At 34.9% G+C, this 22,393-nt stretch overlaps 2 protein-coding genes across 13 annotated transcripts in view; both read left to right on the forward strand.

Annotated features, from left to right (window-relative positions):
• Positions 1-2: 2 nt before the first annotated feature.
• Positions 3-5,950, forward strand: Cyp4ae1 (Cytochrome P450 4ae1). Of its 3 annotated transcripts, none has more exons than XM_073974141.1 (7): positions 3-104; positions 170-388; positions 2,265-2,449; positions 2,510-2,899; positions 2,963-3,032; positions 3,094-3,653; positions 5,358-5,950. In XM_073974141.1, the coding sequence occupies exons 3-7, from the start codon at positions 2,293-2,295 to the stop codon at positions 5,696-5,698; spliced, it is 1,518 nt and encodes a 505-aa protein (XP_073830242.1). In that variant the 5' UTR covers positions 3-104; positions 170-388; positions 2,265-2,292; the 3' UTR covers positions 5,699-5,950. The 3 variants fall into 3 exon arrangements, with proteins under 3 accessions (XP_073830242.1, XP_073830244.1, XP_073830243.1); XM_073974143.1 differs by having other exon boundaries at positions 187-388; XM_073974142.1 differs by lacking the exon at positions 170-388.
• A 12,605-nt stretch (positions 5,951-18,555) lies between these two features.
• Positions 18,556-22,393, forward strand: part of LOC141397610 (sex-lethal homolog) — a 79,898-nt gene continuing 76,060 nt past the window's right edge. For 5 of the 10 annotated variants that reach the window (XR_012411446.1, XR_012411445.1, XM_073974134.1 and 2 more), the window contains exon 1: positions 18,579-18,855. The gene's annotated coding sequence lies outside the window, so the exon portion shown is untranslated. Of the gene's footprint in view, positions 18,856-22,393 lie in introns of all 10 variants that reach the window. The other 5 variants (XM_073974138.1, XM_073974135.1, XM_073974137.1 and 2 more) reach the window with 3 other exon arrangements.

Raw genomic sequence — 22,393 nt, forward strand, 5'->3', positions numbered from 1 at the left:
TCAGTGTTTGTTCAGCTTTCATTGAAACTGTTATACTTTCGCTTTCGGGAACGAATAAAAACGTCATACATTTTTCGTGAAAATTAGTTTCTCAAAAGCGAGTCGTAAGTAAAACATTTACCTACATATACATAGGTATATTTTCACAATGTCATTGAATTTGTGTCAGTGTTTGTGGCCAAACAGTTTCGAATAGATAAATTAAATAACAAAATGGAATGAGGCAGCAAGTGTCGTTGTTTGGTTCGAAATCGATATTGAACAAAATTGCACGCAATCCACCGCCCATTCTCTCTCAGATAAACAGTTGACACTAAGAAAACTTGATAAATTTGGAATATACATACATGCATACATATTTTCTTACTCTTCTTTTGTCATAAATGTGGTGAGTATAATTTTAAATTAATTAAAATTATGCATTTTGCACATTAAGCCCTCAGGCCATACATATGTATGTGATTATATATGTATAATTGCAATTAATAGGTCTGTACGATAACCCAAAAGTTTGTACAAATTTGGACAAACTTTTACAAAATGCTGTTCGATAACAAACTTGTAAAGTAAAAGAGAGCAAATTTGGAGACAATTGTGAGAGAATTTTGAAGAGTTTTGTTTACAAGTTTTTGCAAGGAAAATTTTTCTTGTAAGAATTTGCAAGTTTGATCAGCTGATTTAAATTCGAATGCTTTGTGGCGGACTTCTTGGCAAAAACAAAAACAAACGTTTGGTTATTAAAATAAATAGAAATAAAAAAGGGAACAAATATTAAATAAATTTTGGAAAACGATAATGTAAGTAAAATAACTTATTTTGTAGTTTGTTGTTACTATTTTTTTATTTATTTTATTTAATCTTTTCCGCCAACTCCTTCTTCTTTCCGCCAACTTCAGCTGACTTCTTGCAAGTGTTGGCAAATTGCTGTTCGATAGTAGAGAGACGTTACTGAGAACTTGCTGAGTACTTGCAAGTAGTTTTCACTTGCGAAATTATCGTACAGACCTAATATCTTATCAAGAGTACAGTAAACAGTACAGTACAGTACAGTAAAATCTAAACCAAGGCACATTTATATAAGGTAGATGCATGAATTACAACAACAAACAAATTTACAAAAACAACATTGTTGTTATTGAAAATTAAATGTCAAAAAATATATTAAATAATAGGGTCGTTCTAAAAACTTTCTCAGGAAAAACATAAATACATTTTGAAAATCCTCTAAAATAGAACAAATTTAAATCAAAATGTAAATATAAAGCATTCAGAACTGTCGTAGGTAGAGTTGTGTCGTTCATGAACGAACCGGCTCAAAGGAACGATTCCGTGAAAAGAACGAACGGATTCGTATCCAGCTCATTCTTTTGTATCGTTCATTAGATCCCCGATGGACGAGTCATTGCTGCTTACAAAATTTACAGCATTGGTTTTGCAGTCAAACTCTAAACAAACGCTGCAGCACAAATTTCCACACAAAACAAACAATGATTCAGAGAGCTACTCTCGCTCAGTAACTCACCTCATTCAGTAGCACATATCGGTCATATCTTTCTTTTGCATCATTCGTTCATCTGGTTCTTTCATATCAAAACCACAAAACCACCCCCATTAGCACACAAACAAGCAAGTAACACAACAGTTGTGTCATTCGTGAACGAACATTTTCAAAAGAACGATTCGGTGAAAAGAACGACGGAGTCATATGCAACAGAGAACGAACGACTGCAAAAGAAAATAATACAGTCAAATGTATTGTTGAACGAAAAAGAGCCAACGAACGAAGTAAACGACCCGGATCTTTTTGGTGAACGGAATGAAAAATATCGATCCGCTCAATGAACGAGATTGCCCAACACTAGTCGTAGGTCATTTTAGTTACATGTTTACAAGGCCTACATAAGGTCGGCCAATAAGCCCAGCTGATTATTATGTTTGATGTCAAAAACATTATTGTGATTTAAAACACAAAGAAACTAAAATCACAATAATGTAAAATCTATTATGTTTGTTGTCAAATGTTGTTAACAGTACTCTGAATGGCCGACCTTCTGTAGGCCTTGCATATTTAGGATGAAAAGAAGTATTTTATGGTAACATTTTGAAAGCAAAATTTACCAAAAAAGTAAAAATACAGCTGACTGTCACTTCTACCTTATATAAATGTGCCTTGATCTAAACTAAAGAAAATTATCAGGGAAAACAATTGTTTGCTTCGTTTGTTTTTTTTTTCAAAAATTCTATGCTGCATTTTCTCTTTCTAGCTAAATTCAGATCTAGATTTCAACAAAGATGTTTTGGCCTATTCTGTTAGCCTTATTTGCGGTGCTTCTGGTCGCTGATTACATTAAAAGGCAGAGGGTCACAATCAAATTAGGAACCATTCCCCTGATATCTCGCATACCATTCGTTGGAAGTCTCGCTGTACTGTTGCAGCTAAATCCCGATAGTACAATAAAATCTCAACAATTATTTCTCCACAATGCTTAACCACCCCTCGTTTTTTTAGATTACGAACAGAAGTGGCATGAATTTATTTTGAAATACGGAAGGACTTTTTCGTCTATTACTTTGGGCATGGTCTTTGTCGTTACTACGGACCACCGCATTGTGGATGTACTGCTAGCCAGTAATGACAATTTACGAAAGAACAACTTTGTATATATGATGCTCTCCAGCTGGTTGGGGGATGGGCTCTTGCTGAGTAGTGGACAGACTTGGCAGACAATGCGAAAAATAATCACACCCACATTTCATTTCAAAATACTTGAAGGATTTGTGGAGGTATTTAATCGTCAAACTGATACGCTTATCGCTAAATTGATGTCGAGGGCAGATGGAAGAACACCTGTAAACATATATGAACCAATGGGTCTTCTCACCTTGGACATAATAGCCGGTACGAATGGCTGACAAGCCTTTTACTGAAATATAGTGGCTATAAACTGTAATTTTATTCTAGAAACCGCCATGGGAACAATAATTAACGCTCAATCAGATTCAAAGTCCGAGTTGATCCAAGCCGTGAACGAGTGAGTTTTATACATCGATAAGATCATGTTTTCGTTAATTAGTCGGATTAAATATTAATAGTGTTACAGATATAATGGCAAATCGTTTTGTACGTCCGCACCTGTCCATCAGACTCCTTGCGAGAAATATGCACAATAAACAGAATAGAGGCATCAAAACAATGCACGCATTTACCGAAAAAATTATAAAAGAGCGAAAACAGTCTCTTCTAAATGAAGAACTAAGTAAAATGGCAGACGAAACAGACAAAGAATTGGACGATGTTGGGGCCAAGAAGAAACATCTGGCATTTTTAGATGTTCTGCTGCAGGCCCGTATCGATGGGCAACCTTTGTTGGATAAACAAATTCGGGATGAAGTCAATACGTTTATTTTCGAGGGTCACGATACAACCACATCGGCAATATCATTTTGCCTATATGCACTTTCACGACACCCAGATATTCAGGATAGACTTTTCGAAGAGATACGTCATCACTTTGGCGATAATTTGGGTCGGCAAATAACATACGCTGACTTACAAAAACTAAATTTTTTGAATTGTGTTATAAAAGAAGCGCTGCGTTTATATTGTCCAATCCCAGCAGTTGGCCGTTTTCTAGACAAGGAACTTAAATTGGGTAAGTACTACGGGGGACACTAGAAAACTTTCTGGCGCAGGCAACACAAACTTTCTAAACAAATGTCAGTTTTTTGCCTAAGCGTACTCAGGACAGTTCGTCATACGACCATGTGTTGGGTTTTTTACAGTGGCTTGATTGAGACACCTCAAAAACGTGGCTTTTGAACGCTTTTACATGCATATTCTGGCGATTGCTGTTATTTAGTTCCATGATTTGTCACCCGGATCCATCTTATAAACGTCTTTTGAAGCACCGCAATCATACTTTTTCGAAATTTCTTGCACCGATCAATACAGGATCCACTAGGAAAACCTCATTTTTGCCGCCAAGTGTTCATGCAATATCAAATGTTAGTTGGTGGAATATATGCACAAGGAGCCTCTATCACACATGGCGATCTTGCATTATCCGTTCATAAACGGCTTAAGTTTTTTCTGGCATAACGGCCGTTTTTTGGACTCTTCAAGACCTTCGTTTTTTGGCGAGTGTCGGCCACGATTGAATTCTTTAAATCAGTTTTTTGTAGTGCTATAAGATGGTCCTTTATCGACATACATACATACATACATACATAGATTTATTTTGATCAAGGCACTCTTGTCGTGAATATCCACATCGAAATTTGTGAAAAATTATCGAACGAATATGTTCACAAGTAAATTCCATTTTTTGCAAAGTGATATTTTCGAATCACTGTAAACAACTCATAAAATGGTCGTACGATAAACTGTCCTCAGTAAGTCTAGGCTAAAAACTGTCAAACTTTCCAACAAAAATTCAAATGGCGCCTGACAATACGCGGTGTTGCCTAGGCCAAGTAATTTTCGTGCAGCCCTCACTACATTAGTAGGATTCTCTAGGGCATTTTTTGGTTACAAAAATCGGTCAAATTAAAACGCAAAATTATGAATGAAAAGTTAAAATAAAAGTTGACGTCACTGTTGCTATCGGTAGATCTTTGCGACTACTTTTTATTGGTCCCTAACTTACCGAATAATATCGTTAGTTACCGAAATTATAAGCATTTTAATTTTAACGATTTTTGTCGATAACCAAAAAATGAGTTAGAGAATCCCACTAATGGACGTATTTCAAACTGCCCTGAGTACGCTTATAGCTGGTTTACATTACGAAATCGAGTCGATTTCAAACTGTCAATTTCTTTGCTCACACGTCAAATGAAATCGAATTTGAGTTTTCATTTGACGTATACGCAAAGGAATTGACAGTTTGAAATCGACTCGATTTCGTAATGTAAACCAGCTATTAGGCTAATAACTGTGAAATTTACCAAAAAATGTCAAATGACGCTTGGCGACACTGCGTGTTGCATAGGCCAGAAATTTTCTTGTGTCGCTCGTATTGTGAGATAGAGGAAAATTACATCAAAATATTAAAATTTAATTAAATGATTTAAGATAACATACATACATATGTATATATTAAAGAAAAATATTAAAATTTAATTATAGCTCTGTTCCAGAACTAAAAAGTTTTTACAATTTTTACCACTTTTACACATTTTGCGTTCCCGTACACAAAATTTATATGAAAATCGTTTACGACTTTTACAACTTTTACGACTTTTACCACTTTATAAATACGGGAACAGGTCATATATTATTTAAGATAACATACATACGTACATTTGTATGAAGATTACCTAAGTTTGGTCATTTAATATATTAATATTTTTTCCAGATGATTGCTCCATCCCAAGCCGCTCAAATGTTATAATTTTGCTATGGGAAATGATGAGGGATCCTGCAATTTTTGAAGACCCATTATGTTTTAAGCCGGAACGTCATCTAAACAATGACAACAGTAAAGCAACTGGATATAGTAATATCCCGTTTAGCGCGGGACCAAGAAATTGTATAGGTCAACGTTTCGCTTTATATGAAATGCGAACTATTATCACAAAAATTTTAAGAAATTTTGAATTACTGCCACTTGGTGAAGAGGTCCAAGTATCAATGAAAATAGTTTTGCGTTCAAAAAATGGTGTAAATATCGGACTCAAACAAAGGCAATACAACTAAGTAGCACTTTTCAGTTCCTAACCGTTAATAACATTAGGTCTGTTCGATAAACCAAAAGTTTGTACAAATTTGTAGAAACTTTTATAAAATGCTGTTCGATAACAAACTTGTTCAGTAAAAGAGAAATGAGAAGTTGTTGCAAATACTTGCAAGAACTTGCAAATACTTTTTACTTGCAAGGTTATCGAACAGGCCTATTATACATATGTACATATACAGTAAGCGTCAAAATAAATTTTACACCTCTCAAAATTTTTTGATTGCATTATTACACCGTCATAGAGATATTATACGTATCTACATATCGTCATCATAAATGCCCAAACTAACAAAATCATAATTTTACAGGAGAATCAAAAAACTTTATCAAATGAAAAACTGTTTTATGGAATATTAATCTTATGAGGGTGAGTATTTGGGATATTATCAATCATATAATGAGACCAAAAGAGCGGAAACGTTTGGTTTTGAGATTTGTCATTACAACAAAAGCTTTGTTCCAGAACTAAAAAGTTTTTACAATTTTTACCACTTTTATACATTTTAACCGAAAAAGGGTTCCCGTTCACTTCTCTTTAAACAAAAATGGCGCTGAATGACACTCTCTTTAAAAACTTTTTACACGACAAATTTGGGCGAGTAAAAATTAGAAACATGGTTGCTGGCGTCTGATTGGCTGATACGCTGACTTTGACATTTGTTCCAGTTTTTTCCAGTTCCAGTTCTCTATTTTAAAAAGTACAGGAACGAACCTAAAATCTGCAATGTTATAACATTTTCAGAAAAGCTATTTCTTGAATAAGACCGTTAATTTTGGACGTGGAAGCTTGAAATTTTGCAAGAGCCTGTATTTTAGATTTATGTATTAATTTCAATTAAAAAACCAATTTTGATTTTTTGGAGATACGTCTTCCGGCATTTATGGTGAAGATATATAAAGTAGAAATATGTTTAAACGTTTGTTTATTTGTTTGTGTTAAGTTTATGGACTCAAAAACCGCTGAATATATGTTCCTGAAATTTTCAGAGTATATCACTACATGGCCTGAAAGTAACATAGGCTATAAAAAGTTTTGAAATTCCGCCTTGATCCGGAGATATGACATCAGAGTCGGAGGACCTCCAAAAAATTGAGATTTTATATCGACACCTCCAAATAATAGTATGCTAAGTCTAAAAAGTGAGTTTTGCAGGAGAAGCTCTCAAAGTTTGGAAATTTTTTTGAACTTCAGTACTATGCTAAGTCAATATTTGTTTATAACTTCTGTTCGGATTGACCGATCATTACCAAAATTAGACAGAATTTAAGTTAAAGGACGTTCGACACCTCCAAATAATAGTTTGCTAATTCTGAAAAGCGAGTTTTGCAGGACAAGCTCTAAAAGTTTGGAAATTTCTTTGACCTTCAGTACTATGCTAAGTAAATATTTGTTTATAACTTCTGTTCGGATCGTCCGATCATTACCAAAATTTGACAGAATTTAAGTTAAAGGACGTTAAATATAAAAATGTAAAGAACTTGAAAACATGCTAAGTCGACTCAGCATACTATTGTTTGGAGGCGTCGATATGTAAATCACGGTGTGCCTAAACCAAATTTGAATGGAAGGTGCTTACACCTGGGAAGTTTTTGCAGATTCAGAAACTACAATGCTCATAGATGAGAAATCTCAAGAAACAAAAAAATCGCCGGAGGGATTTTCAAATAAATCGCGTTTTAAATTCGTGTTTTTCCGGGTTCTTTAGGTTTTCACGATTTTGCTTGGAAACCGCGAATCCTATGTAAATGGGCCTAATGCTTGGTTTACATTTGCGAAATCCACTCGATTTCAACTGTCAAATCCATAGGTTTAACGTCAAATGAAATCCAATGGATTTCAGATGAGATTTCGTTTGACGTTTGAGCTATGGAATTGACAGTTGAAATCGAGTGGGTTTCGTAAATGTAAACTTAGCATAAGGAAAATGTTGTAGCTGTGAAAATTTTCCACAAGATTGATCTTTATGATATTCTCGTAGGTTTTACCGTTTTTGAGATATAGAAGTTTAAATTGAAACAATGCACTGACTGTATCGTCTCCTTATAAAACAATATCATGCTCAGTGCGCCTTAACTAACTTTTGATGAAAACCGCTTACACATGGGAAGATTTCACTGATTCTGAAACAGCAGTGTTCATAGATAAGAAAAATAAAAAAATCAGAAAAAATCGGCGGACGGATTTTTAAATAAATCGCGGTAAAAATTCACAATTGTAGGGGTTTTTTTAGGTTTTCACGTTTTTTCTTGAAAACCGCAAGTCATATCGAAATGAGTCTAAAAAAATTTTGTAGCTGTGAAAATTCTCTACAAGAGTGACTTTTACGTTTTTTTCGTAGGTTTTTTTTTTGTGGAATCCTCAAAAACTTTACAGGTGTAAGCACCTTTCATTTAAAGTTAGTTAAGCGCAACGTACATAGCATTGGACATCTTCATCACAATTGAGGTAGTGCTGGTAATAAACCGATAATAGTATTATTAAATGTTCCTTTTGGGGAAAATATTTGACGGTAAAACATCCGAATTCGGTACTTATACAAAAGTAGTTAACCGGGACAGTTTGTAGTACCGTTATATAAAGGCTATACCAAAACCAGGACTTATGTCCATACCAAGTTACAGCCAATTCTGCCTAAAAATGAAGATAAAATCCTTAAAGCACCTGAAATCGGGTGGTACCGCTATAAGGGGGCCATACCAAAAACCTGGACCTATGTTCACAATTTTTGGTGGGGAAATGTCTGTATCATTGGAAATGCCAAATGACAGCTAATTCGGGCAAAAATGAAGATAAAATCCTCAAAATACTTTTTTTTGATTGCTTGAGTGGAGTATTCCCCCATTGGCTCAACTTCATTTATTACCCTCTATAACAGAGTGTAAATTTTTTCAAAACGAACTGACAGTGTTGCAAAATTTTACTGATCGCTACCAATATCATGATTTCATCCCGGCGAAGGGAATTATCAATTGGCTTCTCAGTTTTTGAAATGATGTCTTTTTAGTGAAAAACCGAACTTTTTAAGTGTCAAGTGTACCGCTATATGGGGGCTGTAGCAAAAATTGGCCACATATTCATGTATTGTCATCCAAATCTAAAAAGTGTACAAAGTTTCAGTTCGATTGGTCAACTGCAACTGTGTGGAAAATGAGTTACCAGGGTTGAAATGCAAGTTAAATAAAACACTGTAAAATGGGCCAATCTTTGTTTTAATTTCATATTCATGTATTGTCATCCAAATCTGAAAAGTGTGCAAAGTTTTAGTCCGATTGGTCAACTGCAACTGTTTCAAAATTAAGTTAACAGATTTGAAATGCAATTTAAATAAAACACCGTAAAAACACTGTAAAAATGGTAAAAGTGGACCAATATTGACTTTGATTTCATATTCATTTATTGTCATCCAAATCTGAAGAGTGTGCAAAGTTTTAGTCTAATACTATGTTTACATTCACGAAATCCACTCGATTTCAACTGTCAATTCCATTGCTCAAACGTCAAATGAAATCCAATCGATTTCAGATGAATTTCAAAGGAATTGTCAGCTGAAATCGAGTGGATTTCGTAAATGTAAACATAATATAAGCTTTGTTCCTTTACTTTTTTAATGGTAAGGGTGGTAAAAGAGAAAAGTGGCAAAATTGCTCAAAATTGCTCTCTCTTGAACATTTTTACCAGAAATGTTAAGGAACGGAAAAAGGGTAGATCTGGCAGCAATGTCAAAAGGAAACATAAAAAAATCAATTCTCGTCTTTTATTTCACAGTTTTTAATTTAGTTTTGTCAGCGTTCGACTTTTTCTTCTGTTTTTCGTCCATTTTCTTTTTCATTGTGAAATAATCGTCAAACAAAAGTCGAAAAATCAGTTCTGGCATTTTTTACCTGCAGAAATTTTGCCGGTAGCCTGTGGTAGAAGAGAAAGCCATTTTCGCTCACTCTCCACTCTCACTCTCTTAAAAATTGCTTCCAGTTTCGCCACTTTTCGGGGTTAAGGAACGCTTTGCAGGTTAAAAATGGTGAAAATGGTAACCTCAGGTAAGTAAAGGAACACAGCTATAATTGGTCAACTGCAACTGTGTCAAAATTTAGTTACCAGATTTGAAATGCAATTTAAATAAAACACCGTTAAACACTGTAAAATGGACCAATCTTTGTTTTAATTTCATATTCATGTATTGTCATCCAAATCTGAAAAGTGTGCAAAGTTTTAGTCCGATTGGTCAACTGCAACTGTTTCAAAATTAAGTTACCAGATTTGAAATGCAATTTAAATAAAACACCGTTAAAACACTTTAAAATGGACCAATATTGGTTTTGATTCCATATTCATGTATTGTCCAAGGCAAATATAGAAGGTAGCCGATTCGGCGAATTGCTACAACAAAGCAACTTTTGCCGTAACATAATACGTCAAAATTTGTAAAGAGAATCAATTCGCCTTGGCGCTTAAATTTGCAGCGATTTAGCTTCGGCCAATCAGAACAAGATGTTTGTTTACATTTCACAATTACAACAATTTTATTTGACATTTCATATTCAATCAGCTGATACGAGTCGGCTACCTTCTTTAATGTGCCTTGGTATTGTCATCTAAATCTCAAAAGTGTGCAAAGTTTCAGTTCGATTGGTGAACTGCAACTGTGTTAAAAATGAGTTACTAGATTTGAACTAAACGGACCGAAGCAAATTAAATAAAACACTGTAAAAAATAACAAATATTCCGCTCCTATAAAGAATGTCTGTGTACAACATCTTTATTTAAGCTTCGTGAAGAATATTTTCCAGTTTCTTCTATCCTTTGTGCATATTTCGCACAAAAAATTTTGACAGCAAATGAAGACTACGGCCTATATTCGCCCGAATTCGCCTTTTGGATCACCTTCTTAAACTCGCCTAGGAATAAAGTTAATATAAGTATATCATTATCGCCTAGTCCAAACGGCGTGAATGATATACTTATATTAACTTTAGGGCCATTATTACACGTGTTCTTTTACTATCTGATGGATTTGAAAACGCAAAATAAACCAATTTGGAGGCATTAAAAATATATTTTTTTTACATTGAAAGTTAATTCCAAGAAGCTCCTCCTTGAAATTCAATCATCACTTTTATCTTTAAGTTAACTGGAACGCTATAAATATGTTCGGTAAATCCAAACTATAACAAAAGAATACTTATAATAATGCGGGTTATTCTTTAAAATATTTTAATGCATATATGTATATACTAGCAAATACCCGCTACTTCGTATGCGGAAAGGGCATAAAATATATATGAACTTTGTTCAGTTGTATTAAAACCTATTTTAAATACCAACATTTAATCGATATAATTCCAAAAAAACATATCTGCCGTATCGCACCCCTACACAGCTACCATATTTTTTATTTCGGATTTCCAAAACTACGACCTCATATCTCAGACATACACCAACCGCGACTCATATTGCAAATTTCAGACTTCACTTCTGGTTTTACTCCTTCACTTACACAGCATTCCCTCCCAATACGAATTTCAAAACACTAAACTTTCTCTCACCCCTTCACAACACCAATAACGCACATTCACAATTCAAGGTTCTAGCTTCAGCGGTTTCGCCAAGAACCCGAATAGGTTCGTAAAATTTTCGAAATATATCCCCATATAAAGGTACCCCACGACTTAGTGTTTTTTTAAAAATAGAACAAATCTATACTGTCCAATTTTATTTACATTTGGACCTTGAATACTCAGAGGATATAAAAGCTTTATTTAAAAAATGTCTACTTCAATCCACTTTTATTAGAAGAGGTATTTTGAAGACTTAGAGCATTTTGAAGATTTTATGCACATTTTCCAACCGACCTCCGAACTTTATCTCCAAGTTCAGAGTGATCTTCATAACAAATATTTTTCCATTTCGTATTTTTTGTCCAAATTATATAATCCAAGCTTTGTTCCTACACCCAACACCAAATTTAGTACCATTTAGTACTTTTCGTTCACCTGTAGTAGGTTTTTCTCACTTTAACCGTTTACACAATACCAAAATGGTTTTGGTACCAACATGTTACCAAACTTTTCGTACACATAATTAAAGGTTTCAAAGCTTACTTCCTTATACTCAACATATATCCCGACCGCAATTCACCTTTCCAACTTTATATGTTCCGCTGAAAGCAATTATATTACTATTTAGTACTTTTTGTATAAATAAGTGCGAATTTTCAAAACTTCATCCCTACCTCCACTCTAAACAACAATTGCTAATATAATACCGAATTTTAAATTTAAAAATTCCACCTCTTTACAAAATCACAAATTGTACAAAATTCTGTACCATATAGCAAATACCAAAAGGTACCAAATTTTGTACCATTTGCCACTTATCGTACACGGCTTTCCAAAAACAACTTGCATAACTCACTTCTTTCGTTCACCTAAATCCAAATTATAGCCAATGTACTTTCATTTAGCACTTTTTCATAAGTACGAATTTCTAAAGTAACCGCAATCCTACACTCCAACAGTAATCTGTTCACGCAAATACAAATTGTATCGAATTTAGAACCATTTAGTACTGCTTCGTGCACATTAGTATGATTTTCTAAAGTTACCTCCATATCTCAATTCTAATTCTAACAGTAATCTTAATTCCAAGTTTCACTCACTACCATTTAGGACTTTTCGACCTTTGGTACACCTTTCTTACTCTTTATCAGTGACCCTTATTCCAAATTTCAGCACTATTCGTTAATTCAAATCCAAATTGTACTATATTTAGTACTTTTCGTACACTTTTAGTTCGAATTTCCAAAAACCTGTCTTTGTTACTCCCATCAGTCACCCTTATTCAAAATTCCAAGATTCCTGTCCTATCCGTTCACCCAAATCCAAATTGTACTAAATTTAGTACCATTTAGTACTTTTCGTACGCTTATAGTTCGAATTTCCAAAAACCTTTCTTTGTTACTCTCCATCAGTGACCCCTCATTCCAAATTTCAGGATTCCAGCTCTATCCGTTCACCCGAATCCAAATTGTACTAAATTTAGTACCATTTAGTACTTTTGTTAACCTCCGTCAGTGACTCCTCATTCCAAATTTCAGGATTCCAGCTCAATCCGTTCACCCAAATCCAAATTGTACTAAATTTAGTACTTTTCGTGCACTTACAGTTCGAATTTCCAAAAACTTTTCTTTGTTGCTCTCCACCAGTGACCCTCATTCAATATTTCAGGATTCCAGCTCTATCCGTTCACCCGAATCCAAATTGTACTAAATTTAGTACCATTTAGTACTTTTGTTAATCTCCATCAGTGAACCCTCATTCCAAATTTCAGGATTTCAGCTCAATCCGTTCACTTAAATCCAAATTGTACTAAATTTAGTACCATTTAGTACTTTTCGTACACTAATAGGTCGACTTTCCAAAAACCTTTCATTGTTACCTTTCATCAGTGGCCTTCATTCCAAATTTCAGTATTCCAGCTCTATCCGTTCACCCAAATCCAAATTTTACTAAATTTAGTACTTTTCGTGCACTCACAATTCGAATTTCCAAAAACTTTTCTTTGTTACTCTCCACCAGTGACCCTCATTCCAAATTTTAGGATTCCAGCTCAATCCGTTCACTCAAATCCAAATTGTACTAAATTTAGTACCATTTAGTACTTTTCGTACCCTATTAGGTAGACTTTACAAAAACCTTTGATTGTTACTTTTCATCAGTGACCATTCCAAATTTCAGTATTCCAGCTCTATCCGTTCACCCAAATCCAAATTGTACTAAATTTAGAACCATTTAGTACTTTTCGTACCCTTATAGTTCGAATATCCAAAAACCTTTCAACGTTATTCTTCATCATCGACTCTCATTTCAAATTTCAGGATTCCATCTCTATCCGTTTACCGAAATCCAAATTGTACTAAATTTAGTACTATTTAGTACTTTTCGTACCCTTATAGTTCGAATTTCCAAAAACCTTTCATCGTTATTCTTCATCAGCGACTCTCATTTCAAATTTCAGGATTCCGCCTCTATCCATTCACCCAAATCCAAATTGTACTAAATTTAGTACTTTTCGTGCACATACAGTTCGAATTTCCAAAAACTTTTCTTTGTTGCTCTCCACCAGTGACCCTCATTCAAAATTTCAGGATTCCAGCTCTATCCGTTCACCCAAATCCAAATTGTACTAAATTTAGTACCATTTAGTACTTTTGTTAATTTCCATCAGTGAACCCTCATTCCAAATTTCAGGATTCCAGCTCAATCCGTTCACTTAAATCCAAATTGTACTAAATTTAGTACCATTTAGTACTTTTGTTAATCTCCATCAGTGGCCCTCATTCAAAATTTCAGGATTCCAGCTCAATCCGTTCACCGAAATCCAAATTGTACTAAATTTAGTACCATTTAGTACTTTTCGTACCCTTATAGTTCGAATTTCCAAAAACCTTTCATCGCTTCTCTCCATCAGTGACCCTCATTCCAAATTTCAAGATTCTAGCTCTATCCGTTCACCTAAATCCAAATAGTACTAAATTGAGTACCATTTAGTACTTTTCGTACACTAATAGGTAGAATTTCCAAAAACCTTTCTTAATTACTCTCCATTAGTAACTACATTTCAAATTTCAGGATTCCAGCTCTATCCGTTCACCCAAGTCCAAATTGTACTAAATTTAGTACCATTTAGTACTTTTCGTACCCTTATAGTTCGAATTTCCAAAAACCTTTCATCGTTATTCTTCATCAGCGACTCTCATATCAAATTTCAGGATTCCATCTCTATCCGTTTACCGAAATCCAAATTGTACTAAATTTAGTACCATTTAGTACTTTTCGTACCCTTATTGTTCGAATTTCCAAAAACCTTTCATCATTACTCTTCATCAGTGACCTTCATTCCAAATTACAGGATTCCTGCTCTATCTGTTCACCCAAATCTCAATTGTACTAAATTTAGTACCCTTTTGTACTTTTCGTACAAAAACCCAAAAACCCTTTGGTACATCTTTCTAGCTCTCCATCAGTTACCCTCATTCCAAATTTCAGAATTCTAGCTCTTACCGTTTGCCTAATACAAAGGGTACCATATTTAGTACCTTTTAGTACTTTTCGTACACTTCTAGGTCGAATTTCCAAAAACCCAGCCTTATCTCACCCCTACACCCCAACAGCAACCTACACCCAAAATGTCAACTTTCTAGCTTCAGCGGTTTCGTCTGGGCGCTGATGAATCAGTCAGTCAATCAGTCAGTCAGGCAGTCAGTCAGTCACTCACCTCACTACTCTTTTATATATATAGATTGTTAAATGCCGTACACATTAGAGCCTTTTTGGTCCCGGTCCACACTAGCGTGAATTTCAATAAAAAATTTCATAAAAATTAGGTGTTCTTAAATCGAATTCCTCACTACAGCAATTTTATGATTTTACTCTACTATGGAGGTCGATCTGGAGACGCATAATTTCATGCAATTTTTTCAATGAAATCACTCTAGTGTGGACCGGGACTTGCCGGGTTAACCTTCTTTGTGAGGATTTATTTGACATATAACCAATGGAATTGACATTTAAAACCCAGTGGGTTTTTTTAAATCCGGCTATATATAAACGTACTATTACGAAAGCAACTGAAAGATTTAAGTTAATTTAGACGAATTTCTATTAATTTATGAATTTAAGAAGCTCCTTCATCTCCGCTTTATCCCAAAAGCTCTGAAAGTTTCGTATGAAAGTTTCAACGTGTGGCTTTAGAGTTTGGCAAAATGGGAAAAACAAATTGTAACTTTCTCATTAAAGTTTCTGCGATTAGATGGTTGTGAAAGTTCAAAAGAGAAGTTATTCCCGGTCCACACTAGAGTGATTTCAATGAAATGATTTCATGAAATCAGGCGTTCTTAGTCCCGGTCCACACTAGCGTTAATTTCATTAAAAAATTTCATGAAATTAGGTGTTATTAAATCGAATTCCCTACTACAGCAATTTTATTATTTTACTTTACTATGGACGTCGATCTAGAGACGCATAATATCATATCATAATTTCAGTGAAATTACTGTATTGTGGCCCGAACTTAGTCCCGTTCCACACTATAGTGATTTCATTGAAACATTTTAATGACATTATGCGTTCTTAGGTTGATTTCCATACAAAAGTAATTTTATGAATTTGCTGTAGTGGGGAACTCGACCTAAGAACGCCTAATTTCATGAAATTATTTCATTGAAATCACTCTAGTGTGGACCGGGACTTAGATCGAGTTTCCCACTACAGCAATTTCATAAAATTACCTTTGTATGGAGCTCGACCTAAGAACACCTAATTTCATGAAATTTTAGCAATGAAATCACTGTAGTGGGGACCGGCACTTAAGAAAAAGTTAAATGGAAAGTTTGGCAAGTCAGTAGCCACACGCGCAAAGTCCATATTTACATTAGGCAATTTTGCTTGCGGCAATTAATTTCATGCACGGCGAAATTAATTTCATGCAATGCGCTCTTACTAGGCGTTTACACACAGACAGTATTGGCAAGACAATAGCAAAGTTACAAACCATTTTCACCAATACATTCACACTTTTCTCTATTCATATTTAAAAATTTGTAAATGTATTTGTGAAAAAGGTTTGCATTTTTGCTATTGTCTTGCCAATACTGGCATTTGTAAACGCAGGGTTAGATCGAGTTCCATACTAGCATGGTATAATAAGAAAGGTATGGCAGAGCTCACAGCTGATTACAATTTTTTTTCGTTGGTGACCGAGTTGTGTCAAACCCATGTTGATAGGTTTTGTTTTTAATGTTCAAATTATGACAAATTTAAATTTTATAAACATATACATACAGAATTGTTATCGTTAGAGAAATAAAATTTGAAAATGTCGTTATAATTAGAAAATGAAAAGGTGTCGCTTGGGACACCCCCAGACGGCATTGAGTCTGTAATGTATGCGGATGATTGTACGATCTTAGCATCGGGTCCTATAGTCGATGATATGTGTGAAAGGTTAAATGTCTACATATGTAGATGACCTAGTGCAATACTTTCATCTGAAAATCTCCGTCACTAAATCCACCGCTACTCTGTTCAGCACATATGGGTCTCGCCACAACATATTGGTCCATTCCGACCACTAACTCCCCCAAGATATTGAGTTTAAATTTTCATAGCATGTTTAAGTCGTCCGTGCATGCCTCAGATCTCTGGCCGGAAGAACAAAGAAAGCTTTTAACCTCTTACAAAGCAATAGGCCGATCTGTGGTAAGCTATGCGGCGCCTGCGTGTTATGCAAATGTTAGCGCTACGCAGTAGAAGAATATTCAAACGTGCCAGAATGCCGTCTTAAGAACTGCAATAGGATGTCTCCTCATGACACCATTGGATCATATTCGTGAAAAGACGAAGATTTTACCCTTGCATCACCACAACAATATGTTGTCGATGCAGTACCTGATTGGGTGTTATCGCCTTGAGCATCAATGCCACGATATAGTGGACAGACTTCCATCGTACGTCAGGAGAGATTTTCATGATTTGGGGAGAGAGGTATAAACGATGACCTCTTTATCGAGCCTATCAGGCAGACTTGAATAGCGTTCATACCGATGAAGTTGCGCAGGCTGTACAATGGGGTACAGTCTGTATTCCGTATTCGGAGACCACCACCACCCATCCATTGCAGCAGTAGAACGCCTACTGTCAAGATAAAACGAGTGGTTTTTACGGACGATGTAGCCGCTCAATTCGTTTGGGCCTGAATTGATGCCACGACACCCAACACATGCCCGGCATGTGCATTGGGACCACTACCTCCTGATTCTTTATGGACGTAACCAGTCCATGTTGCAGAATTTTTGAGTCTGAATACAGAGGAAGCAGCACCAGATAACAGAGGTATCTATGTACATATTTGCATGGTATAAGTAAAGAGGTAGATTTAAATGAAAAAAATCTAAAGAACCCTTGTTTTTCCTGAATTCATAAAACTTCAAAATTAATAAACAAAAAGGCAACAAGTGGGTTTGTTTACAAAATACCAATTTTGAGCATTTTATGAAAAACGCGAAAAATGAATGAAGGGCCAAGGTTTCTCCGCGTAATCGAGTTGTGGATATGATAAAATGTTTGTTTCAATAATAAACTGAAGGATTTCTTCCATACAAATGTTCTAAAAACAATTTTGAAAATCATTGAATTCGATTGTTTTTAAAATTGTTGGCATATTATTCAAACATTACACACACATACAAAGATTGTGTATATTGTTTTGACGTTTTAGGAACAGTCGAAAGAAAAAAATTTAAATTGACAGAAAGCTTTAGCTAACCTTTATTATTAAACCATGCATATTTGCGTTTCTACATCTGTAGCAGATCCACATAAAAAATATTTGTTTTTCTTTACAAGGATCCATTTATTTTTTAACATTTTATTAATTTTGAAAACAAAAAAACAAAACATAAACAAAACTTGAAGTTTGTCACAATTGGCAATTTTGAAAGAAAGCGGGCATAGGTGTAGGGTTGATTTTCTATAGTTTTTATGAACCTGTTCTACCTTCCTTATTCTACCATGCATACTAGAGTAATTTTATTGAATTGCTGTAGTGGGTAACTCAATCTAAAAACCCCTTTATAATTGGAAAGTTTTAACTGCAAGTTTCATTGTGTGACATAAGAAAAAAACATTGAGTTCGCTCTCTCCCAAAAACTCAGTTTTCTTAACCGGTAACTTTGCGCGTGTGACTACTGACCATAAGACTAATTGAAAGTCGTCTACGACTTTTTGACATTTCAAACCAAGTCGATTAATCGAAAATCGAATTAGGTGTCCCTAAATGTAAATGTCAGAAAGAAATTGTCTGTCTGAATTTCACATTGAACGGACGTAGAAACTAATCTTTTCTTTTTTTACTTTTTCTGTGTGTAAAGAAAAGCAAATTACACGGCGCGAAGTAACAGAAAGTTGTGTTAAAAATCATCGGACACTCAAATCTTTCCGAAGTTTTAGGAAAAAAATAAAAAGCCCAGGGGGCTCGTTCGTTCGTTCTCGTGAAAAAGTGTACATTTGTTCTTAACAAAAAGAAAAAAAACTACATTAAACTATTGCAATTTTTTGTTTGTTGGTGTGTATTTTGTGAAAAATAATAAAATGGGGGTGTTGATGGAAAACAATTTTCAGTTTTCCAAAAGACCAAAAGAGAACAAAATTATGTTGTAGTGGTGGTGGTGGCGCGTTCGATTGGTTGAGTGGTGGTGTCAGAAAATTATTGAGGGTGGCAAAGTGTGCATAAAATCAATGTTGAATTGTGTTGTAAATAAATATACTGGACCAAAGATGATGTTCCTTGAAACTATTTACTAAATGCTGAAATGTTGGATTAAAAGGATTTCTTTCACGTATACATAAAGAAACCATTTAAGTGAATTAGAATCTTGAATGAATTTGCACATTTTATCCTACAGACCAAACGATGAACTGTTCACTGTTCTGGTTCTACAAACTCACACATTTTCATACATATGTATATGGCAGGCCTACATTTTCATCCTCTCTAGAAAGACTGAATGTTTTGGCGTTTGTGTGCTCCATGTTTTACATTTTATTTGTCCAATCTATTCTTCCAATCCAATAAATAGTCTTAATATGTATTAAATTAGCCACAATTTTTTGTTTGTTTACACCAAAAATGGACAGCAATTAACATGTTAATTTGTTATGAGAGGGAGAGACATTTTCTTACTGACGCACTGGCAATCTAAATTTTAATCCTTGTAAACCTAATTTACACATGCACCTGATATTTGGTGATTTGACACAAATTCTATGGAATTGACAACAACATCATGTTTTTTAAAACCTGTAAGGAACGCCATTTATTTGACAGATGCACATACAAAGGATTGACAGCGTAAATGATGAGGTTTTTTTAAACACTTTGTGGTAAATCCGATTTTACATTAGTTTTATGCGGGTACACACCATCAGTTTTGACAGTCTGTTAATCGGTTGCTTGCCAGTGTGGCCGTTCATTTTTGCAATCGTAAAATGTCAAAACTGATGGTTTGTACCCCGCTCTAATAATTGGTTTGTTCCTTTAATTTTGAAAATGGAAAAAACCGGCAAAAATTGCAAAAGTTGTAAAATGCTCCAATATGAATTGTATGGTGTCTGAAGTAAAGAAACGGTTTTCGAGTAAAAAGTGGTAAAACTTGAAGATTCTTGAACGCAAAGGAACAGAGTTAATGTTTACCGGGTTTTTCTCTCAATGAGATCTACAATATAAAAGTGTTGCCATATGTTGAAGTTGTGTTTGCTTTTATCCATGGTGGAATAATAGGTACCCCGGTTACATTTAACCGGATTTAACAAAGTGAGTTTGGGTTTCAGTTGTCAATTGCATAGCGCAAACGATTTGAAGTACTATTAAGCTTTTCAGTCTAGGTAGGTCGGAGCTAAAAAGGCTAATATTCCTTACAGAACACCCCATATTTTGCTCTAAATCTTCATAATAATAACTTTAATATTTTCTTCTATTGATGATATTACCATTGGTGTGTTCCATTTCTTTTAAAACAGTGGCAAAAAAGTGGTGAAGTGGTCTCATATAAATTCTATGCTTTTCAAAGTAAAGGAACTCTTGGAACAAATCTAGTTTAGTAAAAACTCTCCGATTTTTTTGAAATTTTTTCCAGAGGTAGGTATTTTTACGCTGATTATAATATAATTGTTCCACAACATCCCATAGGGACAAGGGAGACTTCTCTCATATCAATGAGTGCACCCCGATTCATATTAGCTCAATAATATGGGACCTACAGTTTATTGCCGAGTCCGAACGGCGTGTCAAAGACACAATTTTTGTAGAGAAGTTTTGCATGGCTGAAATACTCAGGAAATGTCGCCAACATTACTGAGGGGTATTTTGCCACCGTTGAAAAATGTTTTTGATATTGCCTGGCCGGGGAATCGAACCCACGACCTTATGTGTGCAAGGCGGGTGTGCATACCATTGCACCACGGTGGCACCCAAACGCTGATTATGGGAATATAAAATTTTCTTCGGGGACGGACCCGGTTACCCGGTTATTCGACCCGAAAGTCAGGGTACCCGGTACCCGATAGACCCGGTTCTACTGAACCGATTCTTACATAGGAGAAAGTCTTAAATCCCCGGCCGAAGGCCGGCTACTTAGAAAAAAATTTACTTAAAAAAAGTGATGAATTTAGAAAAACTTTTTTAAGTTATATACATATGTACGATGGTTCTAAGGTCAATATCTCTGGACCCAGTGAAGGTATTATAACAAATGGAACCATTTTGGAAAGGTTGAAGTATGAGCTATAAAATTACGTGAATTAATTGAGCACCCATAATGGGCCCTTTTTCGACTTTTTGAGGGTTTTATGGAAAAACCCGGGTCCAAAAAGAGGTATTTTGGTTATAACTTCTGAACCCCTGGAGATAACCCCATCACTTGTTGGATAGGTATTTTCATAAGCTTTCCAACGATACCCATTTTGTAAGAATCGGTTCAGTAGAACCGGGTCTATCGGGTACCGGGTACCCGGACTTTCGGGTCGAATAACCGGGTAACCGGGTCCGTCCCCCAAGAAAATTTTACATTCCCGTAATCAGCGTAAAAATATCTACCTATGGAAAAAATTTCGAAAAAATCGGAGAGTTTTTACTAAACTAGATTTAAGCCGAACTCTTTGCTGGTTAAAAATTGTAAGAAATGGTAACCTCAGGCACGTAAAGGAACAGAACAAATATATTGGAGGTCCTTGTATGGCATTATCTTTGATTCTGGGTTCATATGGGGTCACACCCTCTCCATGAATCAAAATTTTAATTTTTGGTGCAGTTTTATTCAGAAAAAAATGATGTAAGGATAACTAACATTTTCTCCTTGATTTTGTGGACCAAATTTAAGTTTCCTTAAGAAATGTTCTTATTTCCCTGAATTGACTCTATTATTTCGCATACATACCCATAGGTATACGACAGTTGGACTGTATATTTAGAAATCATCCTTGAGTATAGAGAAATTGAGGATAACGTATATTATCCCCAGATTTCTCAGTAAGCTAATAGACTCAACGAAATTCCAGAAACAAATAACACACTGAAGTCTTGGAATTGGCTCAATATAAGTTCTGTAGTCGAACATTGTTACTCATTTTTTGAGTTGCCGACAAAAATCTGTAAAATTTAAACGCAAAATTTTTAATGAAAGATAGGTAGGAGTTAGCGGCAACTTTATTTTGTTTATTCACTCACTGAAAATTTTTGTTTATTAACCTAATAATATTAATTTAATTATACCAACAGAATTCTACTACAGATATAGGTTTTCGACCAATACCCAATCAGAAATTTGAAATATTCTTCTACAAACCTGTTTCTAAAGCTTCCATACCATTGAAATATATAACACCACGGAATAAGTTATGCAATGTCTACACTAAGCAACGGTGTTTTCGTATTACGGTTACCCAGCAAAAAGTTTGCATCCGCGGAAGCAGTTGAATCACTACATGTGTACAGTAAAACTTCCGTTGGAGTACATCTTACATGCTCTCCATTTTCGATCCAAATCACAGCTTTTGATGCAGTGTTTTGGATTGAATTTAAATGCAGTCTAAAGATGCTATAAAAA

This window comes from Musca autumnalis, unplaced genomic scaffold, assembly GCF_047663935.1.
Source record: "Musca autumnalis isolate F117 unplaced genomic scaffold, ASM4766393v1 scaffold_3, whole genome shotgun sequence".
NCBI classification, from domain to species: Eukaryota; Metazoa; Arthropoda; class Insecta; order Diptera; family Muscidae; genus Musca; species Musca autumnalis.